This window comes from Camponotus floridanus, unplaced genomic scaffold (assembly GCF_003227725.1).
Source record: "Camponotus floridanus strain SB8 unplaced genomic scaffold, Cflo_v7.5 scaffold466, whole genome shotgun sequence".
Lineage (NCBI taxonomy): Eukaryota > Metazoa > Arthropoda > Insecta > Hymenoptera > Formicidae > Camponotus > Camponotus floridanus.
Genome location: NW_020229621.1, coordinates 20,364 through 40,632, shown reverse-complemented (window position 1 = coordinate 40,632; position 20,269 = coordinate 20,364). Strand labels below are relative to the sequence as shown.

The 20,269-nt window shown below is 39.0% G+C and overlaps 1 protein-coding gene across 1 annotated transcript; it reads left to right on the top strand.

Moving 5' to 3' along the window:
• The first annotated feature begins 3,485 nt into the window (after nt 1-3,485).
• Nucleotides 3,486-8,115, top strand: LOC112639101. The gene is made up of 7 exons (XM_025411995.1): nt 3,486-3,628; nt 3,733-3,888; nt 4,036-4,246; nt 4,346-6,127; nt 6,263-6,597; nt 6,652-7,244; nt 7,388-8,115. Exons 1-7 carry the CDS (start codon nt 3,486-3,488, stop codon nt 8,113-8,115), a joined length of 3,948 nt encoding a protein of 1,315 aa, XP_025267780.1.
• The last annotated feature ends 12,154 nt before the right edge of the window (nt 8,116-20,269 follow it).

Below are 20,269 nucleotides of genomic sequence, written 5' to 3'. Positions count from 1 at the left end.
AATTTTTCCTGTACCTGCACAGAATAACGCATCGTACATTAAACACTAGCCATATATAACATGTTTGTTCTTTCATAATAAAGATTAAGAATTTGTAATGAAAACAAAAGACTGCATCAATTAAAATACGACGGCGACAATGCAAACAGCTACCATGACAGAGCCGATGTCACCAAGAGCGATGACGGCAATGACGTATAAATATATGAAAGAAATTGTGCATACAAATGTATAAATAAGTAACTGCATATTTAATTATTGCATCCTTTTTTGTTTACTGTATGCAGATCATAGACATATTAACATAGACTACTCATAAGGTAGCGAGGAATGTCCTCCTGAGAGAAAAAGATAGCATGAATTTATTTGTGTTTCTATCTTTTTCTGGTACACGCTAGGTACACGCTGGTACACGCTTTTCTGGTGCAATGTAAAGATATTAAAGTCAATAACTTGAAATTGCATTACGCATGTGTCAGAAAAAGACAGATACACAAGTAAATTCATGCTATCCTTTTCTCTCAGGAGGATACTCTTTGCTACCTTATGAACAGTTTATGTAAATATATCTATGATGGAGTAAATATGTCTGTAAATAATACTTGGATTTTTAAAATTTTTGAGAAAAGTTTATTATATTAGAGATGTCCAAAATTGTATTAAAATATTGTTAGGTATGGTCGCTAGTTGTAAATATTGAAAAATATAATTAGAATATATTTATAATAATAACATTTATCTCTTATTGTTTGTAATCTGAAAATCTATTATAATCATAAAATCTTTCATTTATTCTTTTAATTCGTATTTATTTTTAATTACTAATTTAATGTACCATATAACGCTAAGACACTTTATGTTTTGAGAAACTTATGTTATAAAAAACGTATTTTCTTATTGTCTTATTTCATGTATTTCAGAGAATTAATCAAGTCGTGCATATAGTAAAAAGAAAAGTATGCAATAATTAAATATATATAATGAAACAATCGCGCATTTAAAATATGTGTTTAAAGAACAGCAAAATGTCAGACAGAAAATTATTTCAAAGAAAATTATACTTTTGAAAGAAAATTATACTTTAGAAAAAAAATTATTTGAAAGAAAATTATACTTTAGAATAGAAGAGGACCTACATTGAAAAATGTATTCTATTCTAAAGTATAATTTTCTTTCAAATAATTTTCTTTCTAAAGTATAATTTTCTTTTAAAAGTATAATTTTCTTTGAAATAATTTTCTGTCTGACATTTTGCTGTTCTTTAAACACATATTTTAAATGCGCGATTGTTTCATTATATATATTTAATTATTGCATACTTTTCTTTTTACTATATGCACGACTTGATTAATTCTCTGAAATACATGAAATAAGAAAATACGTTTTTATAACATAAGTTTCTAAAAACATAAAGTGTCTTAGCGTTATATGGTACATTAAATTAGTAATTAAAAATAAATACGAATTAAAAGAATAAATGAAAGATTTTATGATTATAATAGATTTTCAGATTACAAACAATAAGAGATAAATGTTATTATTATTGTAAATATATTCTAATTATATTTTTAAATATTTACAACTGAGCGACCATACCTATCAATAATTTAATAAAATTTTGGACATCTCTAATATAATATACTTTTCTCAAAAATTTTAAAAATCCAAGTATTATTTACAGACATATTTACTGCATCATAGATATATTTACATAGACTGTTCATAAAGTAGCAAAGAGTATCCTCCTGAGAGAAAAGGATAGCATGAATTTACTTGTGAATCTGTCTTTTTCTGACACATGCGTAATGCAATTTCAAGTTATTGACTTTAATATCTTTACATTGCATCACGCGTGCACCAGAAAAATATAGAAACACAAATAAATTCATGCTATCTTTTTCTCTCAGGAGGACACTCTTCGCTACCGTATGAGCAGTCTATGTTAATATATCTATGATCTGCATGAAGTAAAAAGAAAAGTACGCAATAATTAAATATGCAGTTACTTACTTTCATATTTGTATGTACATTTTCTTTTATATTTTCATACGTCGTAGCCCCTGATGATATCGGCTATGTCATTGTAGCTCTTGTCGCCGTCATATTGTCGCCGTCGTATTTAGTTGATGGTGTCTTTGACTCCGTAGACTTTTGCATTGTCGCCGTTGCTGTTGGCACCATCGTGGATGTTGATTTGCGACGATTCACCTCCGATTTTGCTTCCCGCCCTTTTGCGGATACAAGCGGAGAGAGAACATTTCTTATTCTCTCTATTGGTTTACTTCTTCCTGAAATCCTTACGGAAAAAAACTACAGTAGATTACAGAAAATTATATTGGTGATTACATAAAAATATTACACGAAATTACTGACTATAAGTATTGTAATATACTGTAATATTTTCGCACATGCTCGAATTACAGGAAAATATTACAGGAAAATAATCTGTAATATGTCATGCGCTGGGATTACAGGATAAAGCCCTGCGTACAGTAGAGGAACTATTAGGAATAAATATTAACTATAATATTAAGATTTTAAAATAAAATCGAAAAAAACTTTAATATAAAAGTATAAATTCGGGTATAAATATAAAGGACTTTTACAAATTTATTAGCCCTTCCTAGTCCTTATTTATACCCGAATTTGTATTTTATTTATATCAGAATTTTTTCGATTTTGTTATTTAAAAATTTTAATATTTAATATATTAATTCTTAATATTTTCTCTATTTTGTGCGCAGGGTCTAATAATACATCAACATAATATATTGAATTAAATATAATTGCTTATTTTTTATATAATTTGTTCAAAAACATCATCGCTGTATAATAAAAAAGGGCGAGGGCCCAAGCGATTGTTCAGCGGTCCTGGCAGCCGATAGCGCGATATCGCTTTGTCAGCGCAATTTAAAAACAGCGCTCGTCCTTCCCGAGGAAAATAAATAAATCTTTAACGCTCAATTTGAACGTTGAATAAGTAACTGCCGAGTTCTAGAAAAATCGGGATCTTTCGAGAAGGGCTCCACTATAAATTGACGCGCCCGCGGGACACCGCGCCTTTTGCTAAAAAGTCTTCAAAGCGCTCGCTTAAACTTCGATTATCGAAAAACGTCTTTCCGTCGCTCGCGGATTAAATTAATCGTCTCCGTTGCTCGCGGATTTCGAAATTCTGCTCGAATTTCCCGATTGGTTTCGCGTAATTGAAATTAAGATTGTGTAATTAGTATTTATATTTTTTGATTATAATAAATGACAATACTAGCAAATATACACATAGACTTATCGTCGACTTTCCTTTACTTGTGGACTCTCATCCTCCCGCGTCGCGCTCGCATCCCGCGTTAATCTCGCGAAATCTCTAACATTTGCTGGTCCTTCGAGCCGGATTTAGTGACCGGTTTTTTCTCTACGACGCGGTGTGAGTGCAAAGTGGTGTGGTTTCTCTGTGCTCCCAAGATCAGTCACCTGAAATTCAAGTCGTCATGAGTTACAAGGCAGAGCTAATAATCACTGCCGCAACGGATCTCCACGGCAAAATCGCCCGCACTCACGAGAACCTGATGAAGCTGGGCGCTGCCAAGATCACGATGGGCGCCGTGGAAGCGCGTCTGCAGTCCTTGGAAAAGTATTGGGCTAAGTTTGACGCGCACAACGACGAGCTTTTAAATTACCGCGACCAAGTAGCCGGTTCAGAATACATAACACTCGACATACCTGCTTTGGCTGAAGAGGCAATGCCTACCTCGGCAATAAAGGGCTGCTGTTGGACCTTCTGCGTAGCCTCAAGACTGAGGAAAAGGAAGCTAGCACGAAGGTGTTAGAGCCGTCCTCACAAGCTCCTCGCACGACTCTTCCGAGGATTCAGCTACCTCATTTCTCCGGAAAGTACGAGGATTGGCCAGCTTTCCGCGACCTCTTCCAATCGCTAATCGGAAGGGACATCCTCACGTCATCGGTCGAGAAGCTCCATTAACTGAAGACGTGCCTGAAGGGAGAAGCAAAATTATTAATTCGAAGCCTGCCCACGACAAGTGAGAACTTCGAGCGCGCATGGGATGTTCTCGTTACCTACTATGAGAACAAGCGGCTCCTGGTGCGCAGTTACATCTCCCAGTTCACATCACTCCAGAAGCTGAAGAACGAGTCCGTGGTGGAGCTGCGCAAACTCTGCCATAGCGTGAAGAGCACCGTAGGCTCACTGGAGAGCATTGGGCGCCCGATCACGGAGGGCGAAGATCTTTTCGTGTACCTTGTCGTCGACCTGCTCGATCCTCGATCTCGCCGCTAGTAGGAGAACTTTATAAGTGATTCCAACGATCCACCTTTGTATGATAAACTGCAGCTCTTCTTGGATCGTCGGCTTCACACATTGGAATCGTTGCAGCCAGTCAAGGCCGAGGCCATCATTTCCAAGCCGAATCCGAGTCTAACACAGAAGACCCGCACTCTCCACGCACGTAAGCAGGACGGTAAACGAGGTCGCTGCTCCCTATGTGTCCAGGATCACTATATAATGTTCTGCGATCTCTACCAGAGCAAGACGGCGGAGGAAAAGAGGCGTCACATCGAGACGAACGATTTGTGCCTGAACTGCTTGGGAAAGCACAAGGTAAGCGAGTGTGCCTCCCAAAAGACCTGTTCGTTGTGTCGCGCGCGTCACCATTCGACCCTCCACGAGGCATGTTCAACAGTCGAAGGCGCTAAGACGTCGCACTTAGCGCAACATAAAACCGAGGCAACGATGTCAGTGCTCCTCGCTACCGCACGCGTTCGCGTCATGGACCGGTTCGGCCGCGCGCACACAGCACGCGCTCTGGTTGATCAGGGCTCGGAATCCTCGCTAGTTTCCGAGGCTTTAGCCCAGCGTCTTCGTCTGGGTCGGTCTCCTACCTCCGTCGCCGTATATGGAATCGGCGGCAAGCAGACGGGCCTCGCACGCGGTCAGGTCACTCTCCAGATCCGCTCTCTGTGCGACGGGCCCTTATTAAACGTGACCGCCTTGGTCTTCCCCCAGCTCACCCTCTACGAAGGCGGAATCAAGGCCGATCGTCGAGCGTGGACGCACATCCATGGACTGGAACTCGCCGATTCGGATTTTTTGGCAACGGATCCTGTGGACATTCTTCTAGGAGCTGACGTCTACGCCATGATCCTCCAGGAAGGACGGCAGGGGAAATTGCGAGAACCTGTGGCGCAAAAGACGGCGTTGGGCTGGATATTGTCTGGGGCCGTCGGTACGACTTCCACATCGCGCCATGCTTCGGCTCATCATTGCCTAGTCCAGGAAGATCTGGGCGCTCTCGTACAGAAGTTCTGGCAGCAAGAAGAATTATCCGATGCCGCTGTAGCTCTCTCGCCCGAGGATCAAGAGTGCGAGAACTTCTTCCGCCAAACACATTCGCGGTCCGCGGACGGCCGGTACGTCGTACGCCTGCCGGTCGTTTCCCCGCTGCCAGACTTCTCGGCAATGCGCTCCACGGCGCTGCGAGTTCTCTTCAGCATGGAGAGACGTTTCGCTCGGGATCCTCCCTTTCATGCTCTCTATGCGGACTTCATGCGGCAATACGAAGACTTGCACCATATGTCTCGCGTGACTCCGGACGCCACATCACGTAGGCCGGTGCATTACTTGCCGCATCACGGCGTCCTACGAAAGAGCAGCGTCACCACGAAGCTGCGCGTGGTCTTCAACGGTTCAACGCCGACTGCCTCGGGCAAAACCTTGAATGACCACCTAATGGTAGGCCCGAACTTGCTGCCTCCGCTCGCCGACGTGCTACTCCGTTGGCGACAGCACCGTTTCGTCCTAGCCACCGACGTCGAGAAGATGTTCCGGCAGATCCTGGTGCATCCGGACGATAAAGATCTGCAAAGGATCCTGTGGCGTGATTCCCCGCAAGGCAGCCCTGCGGAATATCAGCTGAGCACGGTGACCTACGGCCTGGCGTGTGTGCCGTTTCTAGCAATGCGCGCTCTGAGACAATTAACCGAAGACGAAGGAAAGCAGTACCCTCTGGGAGCGGCCGCGCTTCTACGAGACGTCTACATGGACGACATCTTGACCGGAGCGTCGACGATTACGGAGATCCAGGAAATGTGCAGCCAGCTGTCCAGTATCTGCATGGCGGGCGGCTTTCCTCTCCGGAAATGGTCAGCCAACGACTCAGCTACAATCTCGAACATCCCGCCGGAGCATCGGTTGCAGCGCGAGACCCGTGACTGGCGACCGCACGAGGCTCACTCCACCTTGGGATTGTAGTGGCACCCCGCCACGGACGACTTCTCCTTCGCCACCCGGCACATTGCGCTGCCATCCGTCACCAAGAGATCCGTGCTGTCCTTGGTGGCGCAACTATTCGACCCTCTCGGCTGGCTAGCGCCGGTCGTGGTCCGCGCCAAGATTGCCTTCCAATCAACTTGGCTTCAAGGACTCGAGTGGGATGCCCCGCTCGACGACGTCTCCGCGTCAGCCTGGGTCGCCTTCAACGCCCAGATACCAGCACTCGAGCAAATCCGAGTACCTCGCTGGATCAATCTGAATCCATCTTGCACCCGCGTCGAGGTTCATGGCTTCTCCGACGCCTCAGAACGAGCGTATTCCGCCGTCGTGTACCTGAGAACATGATCAAACGACTCGTGGATTGTCAGTCTAGTCACCGCCAAAACAAAGGTCACGCCGCTCAAACAGGTGTCGTTACCTCGCTTGGAGTTGAGCGCCGCCGTGCTTCTCTGCCGCCTAGCCAAGCACGCCATGGAAATCCTCGATCTAACTGCGCCACTTCACTTGTGGACGGACTCCACCGTCGCGCTGGGCTGGATCCGCGGCCATCCATCCAGGTGGCAGACCTACGTCACGAACCGCGTCTCCGAGATCCAGAGGACCACCCCGCAGGCTGCGTGGCATCACGTACCAGGCCAGGACAACCCAGCCGACTGCGCTTCCCGAGGTCTCTTCCCCAAGGAACTGCTGGGTCATCCGCTGTGGTGGCAAGGTCCGCCCTGGCTAAGGTTAGAAGCCGCCGCATGGCCGACTGCCGTCGATCACATCACCGAGGAGCACCTGCCGGAGAGGCGCACCCGAATCCACGTCAAGACCACAGCAGCATCGACGAGCGAGGCCACCGAGTTGATGCGATTCTCCTCCCTGAAGAGACTCCTACGCGTGACAGCCTGGTGTCGACGGTGGCTGAGAGTGAAGGAAGGCCATGCCACTTGCACTCACCGGAGCTTCCCCGGACTCCGTCCGCAGAAGAGATAGAAAGAGCTCGAGCTTGTTGGATCCGGCGAGTACAGTCTGAAAATTTCAGGACCGAATTAAAATTAATAAGTCAGGGCCTTGCACTTAATAAATCAAACTCACTTGCTCGCTTTACTCCCCTTTTAGATTCCGAGGGTCTCCTGCGGGTTGGAGGTCGGCTCAAGTACTCCATCTTGGCCTATGACGAGCGTCATCCCGTCCTCCTGCCAAAGGGCTCGCACCTCACTCGGCTAATCGTGGACGACTGCCATAAACGAGCGTTGCACGGCGGAACGCAGCTCACTCTATCATTAATCCGCCAGCAATACTGGATTCCACAAGGTCGAGCACTTGTCAAAGAGGCTATCCTGCGATGTCTTCCTTGTGTGCGATGGCGGGCGGCGACCCCCCAACAGTTGATGGGCGATCTTCCACGAGAACGCGTAGTTCCAGCTAGGCCTTTTCTTCACACCGGGGTCGATTATGCCGGGCCAATTCAACTCCGCACAACCAAGGGGCGCGGACACCGCTCCTACAAGGCCTTCGTAGCAGTCTTCGTCTGTCTTGCTTCCAGAGCCGTACACCTCGAAGTGGTCTCCGATTATACGGCCGAGGCCTTCCTTGCGGCTCTCAGACAGTTCGTCTCCCGCCGAGGCATCTGTCGCAGTCTTCGGAGCGACTGCGGGACAACCTTTGTGGGAGCGAATTCTCAGCTGAAAGCCCTCTTCACCGCGGCACGTCGGAAAGCCACCGGATCGTCGACGGCCTCATCTCCGAGAGGATCGAGTGGAAGTTCAATCCTTCCTCAGCACCGCACTTTGGAGGTATATGGGAGGCCGCAGTCAAGTCGCTCAAACATCATCTCTGACGGGTAATTGGCGACGCCAAGCTGACATACGAGGAGATGAGCACCCTCCTCACTCAAATCGAAGCGTGCCTTAATTCGCAGCCGCTGTAAGCACTCTCGGACGACCCTGAGGGTCTAGCTGCGCTGACGCCCGAACACTTCCTAGTAGGAGCCGCCCTGACTGCAGTGCCCGAACCGTCCTTGCTGGATCAACCGACGTCTCGCTTATCCCGCTGACAGCTCCTGCAAAAAATGCGAGATCACTTTTGGGAACGCTGGTCGAAGGAGTACCCCCACTCCATAACTCACCGCCCTAAGTGGTTGCGCGAAGAGACGCGCTTCAAGGTCGGCCGACTTTGTCTTCTCCGGAACGAGCTCACACCGCCTACGAAATGACCACTCGCGCGTATCACAAGAATCCATCCCGGAGAAGACGGTCAAGTTCGGGTAGTCACCGTGCGCACCGCCGCTTCCGAATTCGTACGGCCCGTCGTGAAACTCGTCATGCTACCCATCAACGACCGTGGGGATTACGAGCCTCAGCCGCAATAGATCGGATCGCACGACGGGCAGCGTATCCTCCGCCAGCATATCAATTTCGCCAAACGCTCTTGGCGAGGCGGGCGGAAATGTTCAAAAACATCATCGCTGCATAATAAAAAAGGGCGAAGGCCCAAGCGATTGTTCGGCGGTCCTGGCAGCCGATAGCGCGATATCGCTTTGTCAGCGCAATTTAAAAACAGCGCTCGTCCTTCTCGAAAGATCCGAGGAAAATAAATAAATCTTTAACGCTCAATTTGAACGTTGAATAAGTAACTGCCGAGTTCTAGAAAAATCGGGATCTTTCGAGAAGGGCTCCACTATAAATTGACGCGCCCGCGGGACACCGCGCCTTTTGCTAAAATGTCTTCAAAGCGCTCGCTTAAACTTCGATTATCGAAAAACGTCTTTCCGTCGCTCGCGGATTAAATTAATCGTCTCCGTTGCTCGCGGATTCCGAAATTCTGCTCGAATTTCCCGATTGGTTTCGCGTAATTGAAATTAAGATTGTGTAATTAGTATTTATATTTTTTGATTATAATAAATGACAATACTAACAAATATACACATAGACTTATCGTCGACTTTCCTTTACTTGTGGACTCTCATCCTTCTGCGTCGCGCTCGCATCCCGCGTTAATCTCGCGAAATCTCTAACATAATTTTTTATATATAATACACATATCCTTTGATGTAACGACATTATTATAAACTAATAATTTTAATAATCTAATAAATTAAATTTTTTACTTATCTGCTTAAAATAAAACTTATTTAAAATTAATCTTATTTAAAAAAATAATTAAAAAAATAATTAAATAAAATTCTTTGTTTATCTTTTATTGCAGTTATTTTTTAAAAATTCTGAAATCTAATTTTTAAACAAATTTTTTGAAATAAAACATTTTAAAAAATAATGAAAAAGTAATAAAAAAATGATCAAATAAAATTATTTATCTTATTGCACATCAGTTATCTAAAAACACAAATTCTAAATAAATCTAACTTTTTAAAGTTCAAACAAATCTTATTGTATTAATACTGATTATTTTTATAATTTATTAGAATTTGTTTAACTAATATGGCTTATATTGGATTAATAATCAGTAGTTACCGATTTTATATTGCTTAAACAATTACTTAGCGAAGTCTGACAATTTCACCAATCACAAACTTTAAAAGTGTTATATATATATTGTTGAACTTATATATATAAGTTAGATTTCGCGAAACAATTGCTTAAATAATGATTATAAATACCGGCTTCAGAATCTTTGAGTTGGATGACTTCAACAGATTGTAAAATTGAATGTTTTAGATTATTGAATTGAATTGACGGATGTCACTTTTTTCTTAGCATTGTTGCACTTGCTTCGAACGGCACTATGGAACAATTTTGTATTGTCGTCTGTCTTGCCGAATTTCTCGTAAATAAAATCTGAAAAAGAAAACACAGAATGAAAAATCTCTTTCTATAACAATGTATCAAATTCAATTATGTACATATATTTTTGAATAGCATGCATAATTCAGATATTTTAAACTCAATTTTAAATATATTATGTATTTTTATATATTATGCACAAGTATATTTTGCAATGTTAAATTGCAAAATTTCTTACTTTCTACAGCTTTCAGCGAACAGGGTCTAATTTCTCGGTTGATTTTTTATCCGGATTTAAAGATTTATTTGCATTGGCTATAGATCCAGTCAAACTGGAGTTTCTTAACTCCGTTTTTTCATAAACCAAACTGAGAAGATCACAAGTTAGCTTCGAAACGCTGCTGTCATTGACCTTGCTCAGTTGAGTATTTGTGATATGTTTGAATCCAAAATATCTCCCTCCAGATATCACCTGAAAAATGTTTACGTGTAACAATTTCGTATATTAGCAGTACATTTAGATGTAAATATATAAGTCATTATAACATCAATTATGTATAATTATTTTACCTTTTCGGATGTCGAATTTTCTTTATTTTCATTATTACTGTCTTTATTAAGAAGACCGCTTTCATTAAAAGCAATGTTTTCCTGAAAAATTTATTTTATGTAATAATAGAATTTTTTATAATGTCAAAATACTCAAAGTTGCACGATTAGATACACTAATATAAAGACACACATATTTATATAAAACATACATTTATTTCAGATGTATGTGAGGGTTGATATTCAATTTTGGTATTTTTTATTATATCAGCATTAGTAATCCCAGAAATTCTAACCATAAACTCCTATATTAGAAAAATAAAATTGTTTAAAAATAGCATTTACAAATAAGCTCGCGCGTTGTCAATTATCTATTTAGATTATAGAATTAACAAAATTTCATGACAATTATGTATATAAATATGTAATAAACTATGTACTTTTTGTTTCAATTTGTTTCACATACATAAATTGTCTTTAAGTTTTATTTTCCTATTTTTAATACATAAGAATTGAATGATTTATATATATATGCAACTAATATAAAAAATGTATACTTTACTTTATCCATTGGATTCAAGCATTCATCATTCTGTGAACTGTTTTTCTCTGGACTGTTTTTTAATTACAATCAATTAATATATCAGTAGCCATAATTTTGGATTCATTTCTTAATTTATCATTAGTATATTGGAATCGATTCAATAATACTCCAACTCTATATAATATAAAATAATACCAAGATATAACAATTTAGTAATTACATACAAGATATTTGTGTATATATTCACCAAAACCTTTGATATCCCTTACGGAAAGAAACTACAGCCAGAAAATATTACAGTTGTATAGTTATTACAAGATCCCCTGTAGTTATTACAGAAAGAATTACAATAATCTGTAATTATTACACGCTATAGTTTGTGACATTGCCGTCCTTTAAAGCGTCCATCCGCCCCGAGATTTTACGGGGCGCGGGCCGAGCGGCCGCGCCAGAATCAACCTCGAGAGAGTGTTATCGGAAACTCCCCGGAGAGACGAGCGACATCGTATCTTGTAAGAATTTTTATTAATTATATCGATATGTTTCTTTGTTTGTAATAAACAACGACGGGCACCTCACCAGAGAAGATCCGGAAGACCGGAAGTGCATCCAGGAAGATTGCCGCAAGACGCTTGTCGACAGCTAACGGAGGAGTTAATAGCACTAGAAAGGACGATACCGGGGGAATTCGCCCGCGTCCCAGGGTGGAGGACGGAAGTCCGATCAACGCTACCCTCCGAGGAGGACAACGACAGCGAAGCCTCCAACGGGCCCTTGTACGGGAGCCCGCGGCAGCCACTACATAATTCAAATCGAATTAATTGCGCGCGAAGCGCTAAAAGCGCCGTGGATCTCGCGAGGCGCTAGGACCTCTCGCGTGCCGTATCCTGATTGGCCGCGGGGCTGCGCACCCCACTAAGCGGTCATTGACGCCGCTATCGACCCCGGGCCGCGAGATCTCAGAATCATTCTGGTGCGGACGCTCGCGAAACTAAGTCGATTGTTAGCTCTTGGTCGTTTGTGCAAGATTTGCTGTGATTGTCACCGCTGACGAGAAACCGAGCAGAGGACGAGGCCGAGGACCATCCCCACGGGAGAAAGCGTTATCGGTGAGGTTGCCCATCCTTTGTGTAAGCCACGTACGCGATTTCGTCCGCGTGCCGGCCGTTCTGCCGCCGTCGCCATCTTTTTCGTGTTTCGCGACCGCTCGAGCCGTTTGCCGAGACGGTGATATTTCGTGAATTTGTCGGGCGACCGGAGGCAAGCGACCGAGGAAGGACCATTGTAGCGTCGGTGATAAATTGATAAAGCAACGTTCGTCTCTCTCCGGGTTTCGGATGTTCTTTACGCGAAGCTATCGACCGGCGAATATCGACCGCGTGCGCGAAGAATCGTGAAAGCGAATACCGCCCGGGTTGTCGTACCGCTATTGTCGCCGCGTAGAATATCCCGTGACGTATCTCAGGGCGATTTTTGGATGTCTGATTGCGTGTATGTCGTCGTTAATTGTAAGAGTGCGTCTGAGCGTTTTTGATATTTCATTGTAGAGTGAGCGTGAAAGTATTTGCGTCATTGTCGCGCTTATTACGCCGCCGAAAAGAGCGTAATAAAGGGTAACAGAATCTGGTCGTCTTTGTCGCGCTTATCACGTCGTCGAATAGCGCGTAACAAATGGTATGTAGTGTCTGCCGAATTTATCGTGTGTGGTGCGAGTTAATCGCCAGAATATTGAGAGTAAAATTGAGCGATTTGGGCGGAAGAAAGAGGCGAGATATCGGCGGAGAAAATTCTCCGTTTGCCATCGGCTATCGAAATTTGAGAGTATCGTTCGCCTATCGCATACGTGATCCGTCTTCGCAAAAGTATTCTGTATTTTCGGTTACTTAGGTTGTCGAATCAGTAAGCTGACGATTTGTTTCGCGAACTAGGAAATTGCGGGGAAGATTCCGTTGCGATAAGTTGTAGGTCTGGCTACCGAAATCACGCTATCTTTTGAATAATATCCGCGAATATTTCCGTGCCGAAAATCTTTGGTATCCCGTAAAGCCTCGCTCTGTTCCGCAAACTCCGGCCATAAAAACGGGCTCGGATGAATAATCGAATCGTCTTAACGCTCTCGTTTTCGTTGTCGAAAGCGGGCCGATACTTGTTCAGAATACCGTCGCGATTTTCGTGCCAGAATTAATTATATTGTATTTTCGCTCTCGTATTTCGTATGAATTTGTCGTGAAGCGTCGTTTTTTTTTTGTTATTTGTATGATTCGTTCTCGTTTTTTTTGGGGACAATAGCGAACTAATATCTTGGTAAGGAATTGTTAATCTCAGTTCAATTATCGCTTATTATTGTTTACTGAGTCATGTTCAAAACCGATCCAATTCATATTATTGATTTGTTAATTATTCACTCGTAGTGTTACTTTATTTTTCTAGTAATAAACTTGTTATCTTTTTTTGTTCAAATCGCGTAATTTATTTAAGTGTTCGTCTCGCTTGGTTGTCGATTGTCGTTTTGTCTGTCGTCCGTTAATTCCGCGAAGACTCGCATAATCAATTAACTTTCTCTAATACCCCCTCCCCTCTATCGTTAGGCGAGCTAGTCGGCCCGTGGTGAAGCAGGCTATCGTTTTCTTTTAACGTCTTTCGGCTTTTCGCGAAAACTGATGCGTGAAAGACCGCATCTGGCGGCCAGCTTTTCGATATATCGATACGGTCTCCGCTCCGCCGCGGCTCGCGCGAGAACGTCCTCCATCCCTGTTCCTCAGAACGCGAGTATAATAATTTCGTTATTGTTTTTGACGGCGTTTTCGCTCCCCCGCGCACGCTCCCATCCAACATTTCGAGGAGTGTCGCGATTCAGTTTGAATTTCAATTGAAGAAACGTCGCAAGTTATAGTACGTAAAATCTCTATAATAGGGAATACATGTTTAGCTCATGAAGTGTGTAATCCATTACACGTATAATTTACTACATGTGTAATATACTACACGTGTAGTCCACTATATGTGCAATATACTATACGTGTGATAAATAACTTGTGTAATAGACTACACGTGTAATCCAATACATGTGTAATATATTATACGTAATCTACAAAATGTGTAATACATTACTATACGCGTGTAATCTATAATGCTACCAGTATTTAATGAAATTTGAAATAGTGAGTCTTTTATCATATATATATATATATTGTATATATACAGTATACTTTTACATCAATGCAGTTGTATATATATTATTTTTATAAATAATGTATGAAATTTATTAAATTTAATGTATCACTTTTTATTACACTACAACACTATAACACTACATTTCATTATTTTTTAATTTCATATTTTCTAAGTAAATAAATATAAAAAGTATAAAATATATCTATGTATTACAAGATGTTTGCCATTTTGATATAAAACAGTAAAATGTTTATATTATTTTTATATATATTTTATAAATATTTTTATATTTTTTTATAAAATAAATATAATAATAATATATTGGTCAATATATATATAAATACGTAAGGATTTGATATATCTGTTTAATATATATTATTTTATTTATTATAAAATACATTAACTCACATTACATCAACTATATAAAAACACTAACTTAATAATAATATAATATTGTAAATTGTATATTCATCTCTACGTGTGTGCGCATTATGTTCACCCGTACCTTTCGCTTTCTAGCTGCGTTCCGATATTCACTGCCAGTACTAAAAATCTATAGTGTACGTGACACACGTAAACTATAGAATTTTAGTACTAGCAGTGAATACTGGAACGCAGTCTACGTGTCTCTAGAAATCAATCTGTTTCAATTGTAACGATAGGTATGATAAATTGCTTATGTTCATTGGAATATGGTATAACAACGCATTTACTTTTAATTATATCCAATAGATATTAATTATATCCATTAGACAACCTCTAATGTTATCAGTTTTTTTAGTAATATAACTAAAATTTCTGGAAGATATTCCATTATTTTTGCATACTTCTTCCGGTAAAATATTATATTCTTTGTATAATAATACATTAGTTTCAGTTCCATCATTTGCTTTTGTCACGATACATAAATGTAATATATCCAATATCAATCCATTCTTTGTTAATATTGTATTATTATATCTTTTTAATAATATAGGATAATTTAAAGTATGATAAAGAATATTTCTAAAAATAAATCAGTTAAAAGTAAAAGCCGTGCTTTCGACGGATTCCCCTATTAATTCTTCTACAATAAGTTTTTGTGTAACAGTTAACACTATTTCTTTTTTTATTCCAAATGCTCTCTTTTAAAGAATTTTCGTATTCTATACATCTTTTAATATGACACACTTTCATTAAGTTATCAAAAATAGCTTTGCCTTTCGAGCTACAATTTTCGCCAATAAAAATCGATCTGTTGTTCTTAATAAATCTTGTTGTTAATAAATCTTAATCTAGAATAAAACTTAGATATTTGTTGTGTTATGCATTGTGAACCATTAAACAAAGTTTTTAGTGTTCGATTAAAGCTTTCAAAATGAAAGGTTGACCAAGCCCAGAGAGCACCGTAATTTTTCACTGATGCAGGTATATGCAATAACAAATGAATATTATAATTCATGAAATCATCGCCATACAATTCTTCTATTTGCAATACAAATGTTCGTAATGCTTGTTCAGCAGCGATAAATTTGTCTTCAGGAATATGTGTTTGTAGAAAAATATACATACTAAATACAAAAAGTAGCCAACGTAGCTAGTTTAATAAATTTCTGTGTTATTAATCTACTTAAACAAGGCAATGAATAGTACAGTAAAATATTCTTCCACTCTGATGCCTTAAACAATTTTCTTTGAACTATCGATCGTGGTATTCGTGTTATTTCTGATGGAGGTAATATATTTGTCAATTTATTATCAAAAACTTGTTGGTATTTCCTTAAATACCACTCTTTATTATGATTGCTGCAATCAAACCACGCCATAACAAACTGTTTAACTACGCCTTCCGCAACACTGTGCATATAATCCGGCGGGAAAGACTTAATTATATCAAAGAGCGGTATAAGTTGTGTTACCGAAGGACCCTTAACGCCTTTTACTGAATGATTTTTTGAAATATTTTTTTTAACATGTTTGTTGTGTTGATATTTATGACGTAAAGCATAAACATCTCCACAATAAACATGTTTAAAACCCCTGCTTTTTGTCTTGATTACCTTTCCTTTATTATAGCAATAAGAACATCCGTATTTTCCGTTAAACTGTTTCATGTTCAAAACAAAATAAGACAAGGTGAAAGGCATTTACGAGCAATCACAAGTTATTGAGTGTGAGAAAGTAAAATTTAATACATATTTAAGTGGACGTTTCGGTTCTTTCTTTGAACCCTCTTCAGCACATTTTACAATTTAACAATTTAAAAAATTCCTAACATATATATTATCGGTCGGTCGTTAACAGTCAAATAACAATACAAGCGGTCAATCCATTGTATGGACATTTATGCAATACAAAAAACCTAATGAATATGTATAATTTTTACGCTCAGATTTTAAGGTGATTACGATCCTGGTTAGTTGGTCCATCTTCCAACTTATCCCTCGTTGTTTGGCAAGGGAGGTTGATAATGTCCAGATCCTTGTTAATAATTATTATATAGAGTAATCGAACACTCGGGCACCGATAATACAAAAAATATGAAAAATATAAAAAATTATGAAATGTAATATTAATGTACCCAAAATTCGCAAACACAGATATATTTATTGTTACAAAGTTAAAACGTATCGAACAATAGACTCGTATAGGTCGCTCTATGTCTTATATATACACAAATGAATGTTATTTATTATTGTGTTTTTTAGATAATTTGTCTATAGCTGTAATGTATATCTCGTTCAAATTCTCGGTATCCGTCTGCAAATTAATTGCAGTATCTTGTTTTTTAATGTGTATCATCTCTGAAACGAGCCTTTTATAATAAAACTTTTCTTTATCGAGGATTCTGACATTATCCCAATCAAATGCATGATTATACTCAAAGCAATGGTCCGCTATGACAAATTGTCCTTGTATTTTCGTGTTGAGATTTCTACGATGTTCCGAGATTCTAGTTTTTAAATTACGTTTTGTTTGCCCAATGTATGTTGCCTCGCAATCTAAGCAATTGATTCCATAAACCACATTTTTACTGTCTAATTTTGGTACAGGGTCTTTATGTGTTTTTATAAACATATTCAACTTATTCTTGCTGAAATATGCTAATTTTATATTTGTATCTCGAATGATTTTATTGAAGCCCTCACTGATATTCGAGTAAAAAGGGAGTACGAAATAAGTAGCATTTTCCTTGCTGTCTTGATGATATTTAACTTGATTTAAGATTTTATTGTTATGTTTCTTAATTAGATATCTGACACGTTGATTAATCACATTAAAAATAGTTGTTAGTGGATAACTATTTTTCAGTAATGTATCAACAATAAGTTTAATATTTTTCTTATGGAAAACTGGATCAGACAGAAGAAAGGCTTTATCAATCAAACTAATGATAGTTCCCCTTTTTTTGATTCATGGGATGTAATGAGTGAAAATTAAGATACCTTCCAGAAAATGTTTTTTTATGGAACCAATCAAATTGTATTTTGTTGTTATTAACAGACATTGTGACATCTAGGAAATTCAAGCAATTCTTGTCTCCGATTTCTACACTAAACTGTATTCGTGGATGGAATGAATTGAAAATGTGTAGTGTGTTATTAATTTCGTACATCGGTAAAGACATAGCTATGTCATCCACGTATCTGAAGTAAAATGCGGGGCGATATGTAAGTAAGTTTAATGCTTTCCTTTCTAAATCCCTCAAGAATATATCGGCTACTACAGGGGATAGTGGGGAGCCCATTGGTGTGCCATGCGTTTGTTCATAAATTTTGTTGTTAAATTTAAAAAATGTAGATTTTAGAACGAATCTGACCGCTAACATAAATTCGTTCTTTGTGACATCACAATTGTGGGAAATATCATCCCATATACTTTCAATGCAAATTAAAGTGTCCTCTATCGGGATGTTAGTAAAAAGTGAGATGACATCTAAAGAAATGAGTTGGAAATTGTTATCAATATGTACATTTGAAAGTCTGTCAACCAGTTGGTAACTATTCTTCATACTGCTATCTATTGTTGTTAAACTATTGAAGAGTATTTTATGCAAAAAAGTGGAGAGGTTGTACAAGGGACTATCCAATGAAAAAACTATAATCCTAAAAGGAACGCCTTCCTTATGTATTTTTGGAAGACCATAGGCCCTTGGTAAAGATCCTGAAGTACACATTAGTGATTTGTATGTCCCTTCCGAGATAAAATTATTTTAATTATGTTTCATGTTCTGTATAATCGACCTTGCTATTGAATCAACAGGAGCTACAAGTGTATGAACTTTAATACATATTGCTTCATCCTTATGCATGAATGTTGTTGTAATAAAACCATTATTATGTAAATCAATAAGTTCATCAACGAATGGCTGAAGAAAAATGTTCATATTTGCTTTCGTAGATGTGTCAAACCATATGCCAGCTAAGAGAATGTGTTGCCTTCGCAAATGATAAGGCAATTCGTTAATCGTAACTAAAATCGGTCAAATGGATGACATAGAAGACTTAAATAATTGTACTCCATCTGAATTCCACTGGAGGGTAATGTCATTATCTCCAATGATATTTTTACTTCTTAAATTACGGTAAATGTTTCCATTAATGATATCACTTTCCATTTCTTTAGTTTTTCGGAATTGTGCAAAATCTTCAGTCTTTACTAATTCTATTAATTGTTCTCTGAGTGGAATATGCATAAAATAATTATTTCTTTTATCGAGATATTTTTCTTTGTAAATTGTTGTACAAACTTCACATTTCATTCTATTATCGGTACGTAAATTCAATATCATATAACATTCCGGACAATAATAATATTTACGCGCTTTATTTTTTGATAATCACTTTAATAATAAATATTTGGAGCCATGATGTGTACGAGGAAGATGACAATCAATTACTTGAATAAGAGATTCCAACGTAGCATCGGTCAGTTGATGACGAAGAGCCAAACTTACAAGCAACATTTTGCTTTCTTCTTTTGAAAGATTGCATCCTTTGTACAGTATTTGGCGAAACTATAACATGAAAAAATTTTATATTACTTATTACTACTATAAAAATACCAACATTAATCTTAAAGAACGCTATTTTTTCTTTGAAATAAATTATACATATATATAATTTATTTCAAAGAAATAAGTTTTTAGATTTCTTCCCATGAAAATGTTTGATCACGATAAAACTTCAAATATTTTAATTTTGGGGTGAGATGTTCGGAAATTTTTTAACAGCATTGTATAAAACACAACTATACATTGCATAATTAAGACTTCATTTGTGCACAAATATCAGCAAATTCTTAGTAACTATGTCCAATAGAAAATTATTCAAAACGATATTCACTAATCACATAGAAAATGATAAATCTAATGGTAAATCTAATGGTAAATAGCTTTCTGTATAGTTATAATGAATTATTTTTAATAGTTTTTCATCGAATTAGTTATATACTAGCGATATTTTGTAAGGTGAGAGATACATGTATATTACCTGCTCGATGTGTGGATCTTGATTATGATCATTGGCATTATCAATAACATTATTGTCATTAGCAGTTGGAATTCCTTCATATTTGTCCATGTCAGAGACCAAATCAATTTTATACTCTGATAAGTTATCTGAACATGATGAACTATCATCTTCTGTATAACTTAAGCATGATAAAATGTCATCTACTTCTCTCATCTACTGTTCTCTATTTTTTTTTTTCGAGAAAATGCTGTTAATGCTGGTATTTCGGGGTTATGTTCCTCGTATATGTATTGTTTATACGGTCCTCTTTTATTAACACTCATTGTTAATTAGCGCGTTTTCTGTGATTATGTCATAATTTGCAATTTATATTCAGATGGAACGATATACTCTCGTTCACGTGCATGTGCTCCACATATCTGTTGCGGAGCGTGCATTGCGTCATACCGTAATACCGTACTGCGCGGAACAGCTGTAGCCGGGAAACAATTCCCCAGCATTTCCGATCCAGAAATGGTGAGAATCGCGGTCTGGGGCA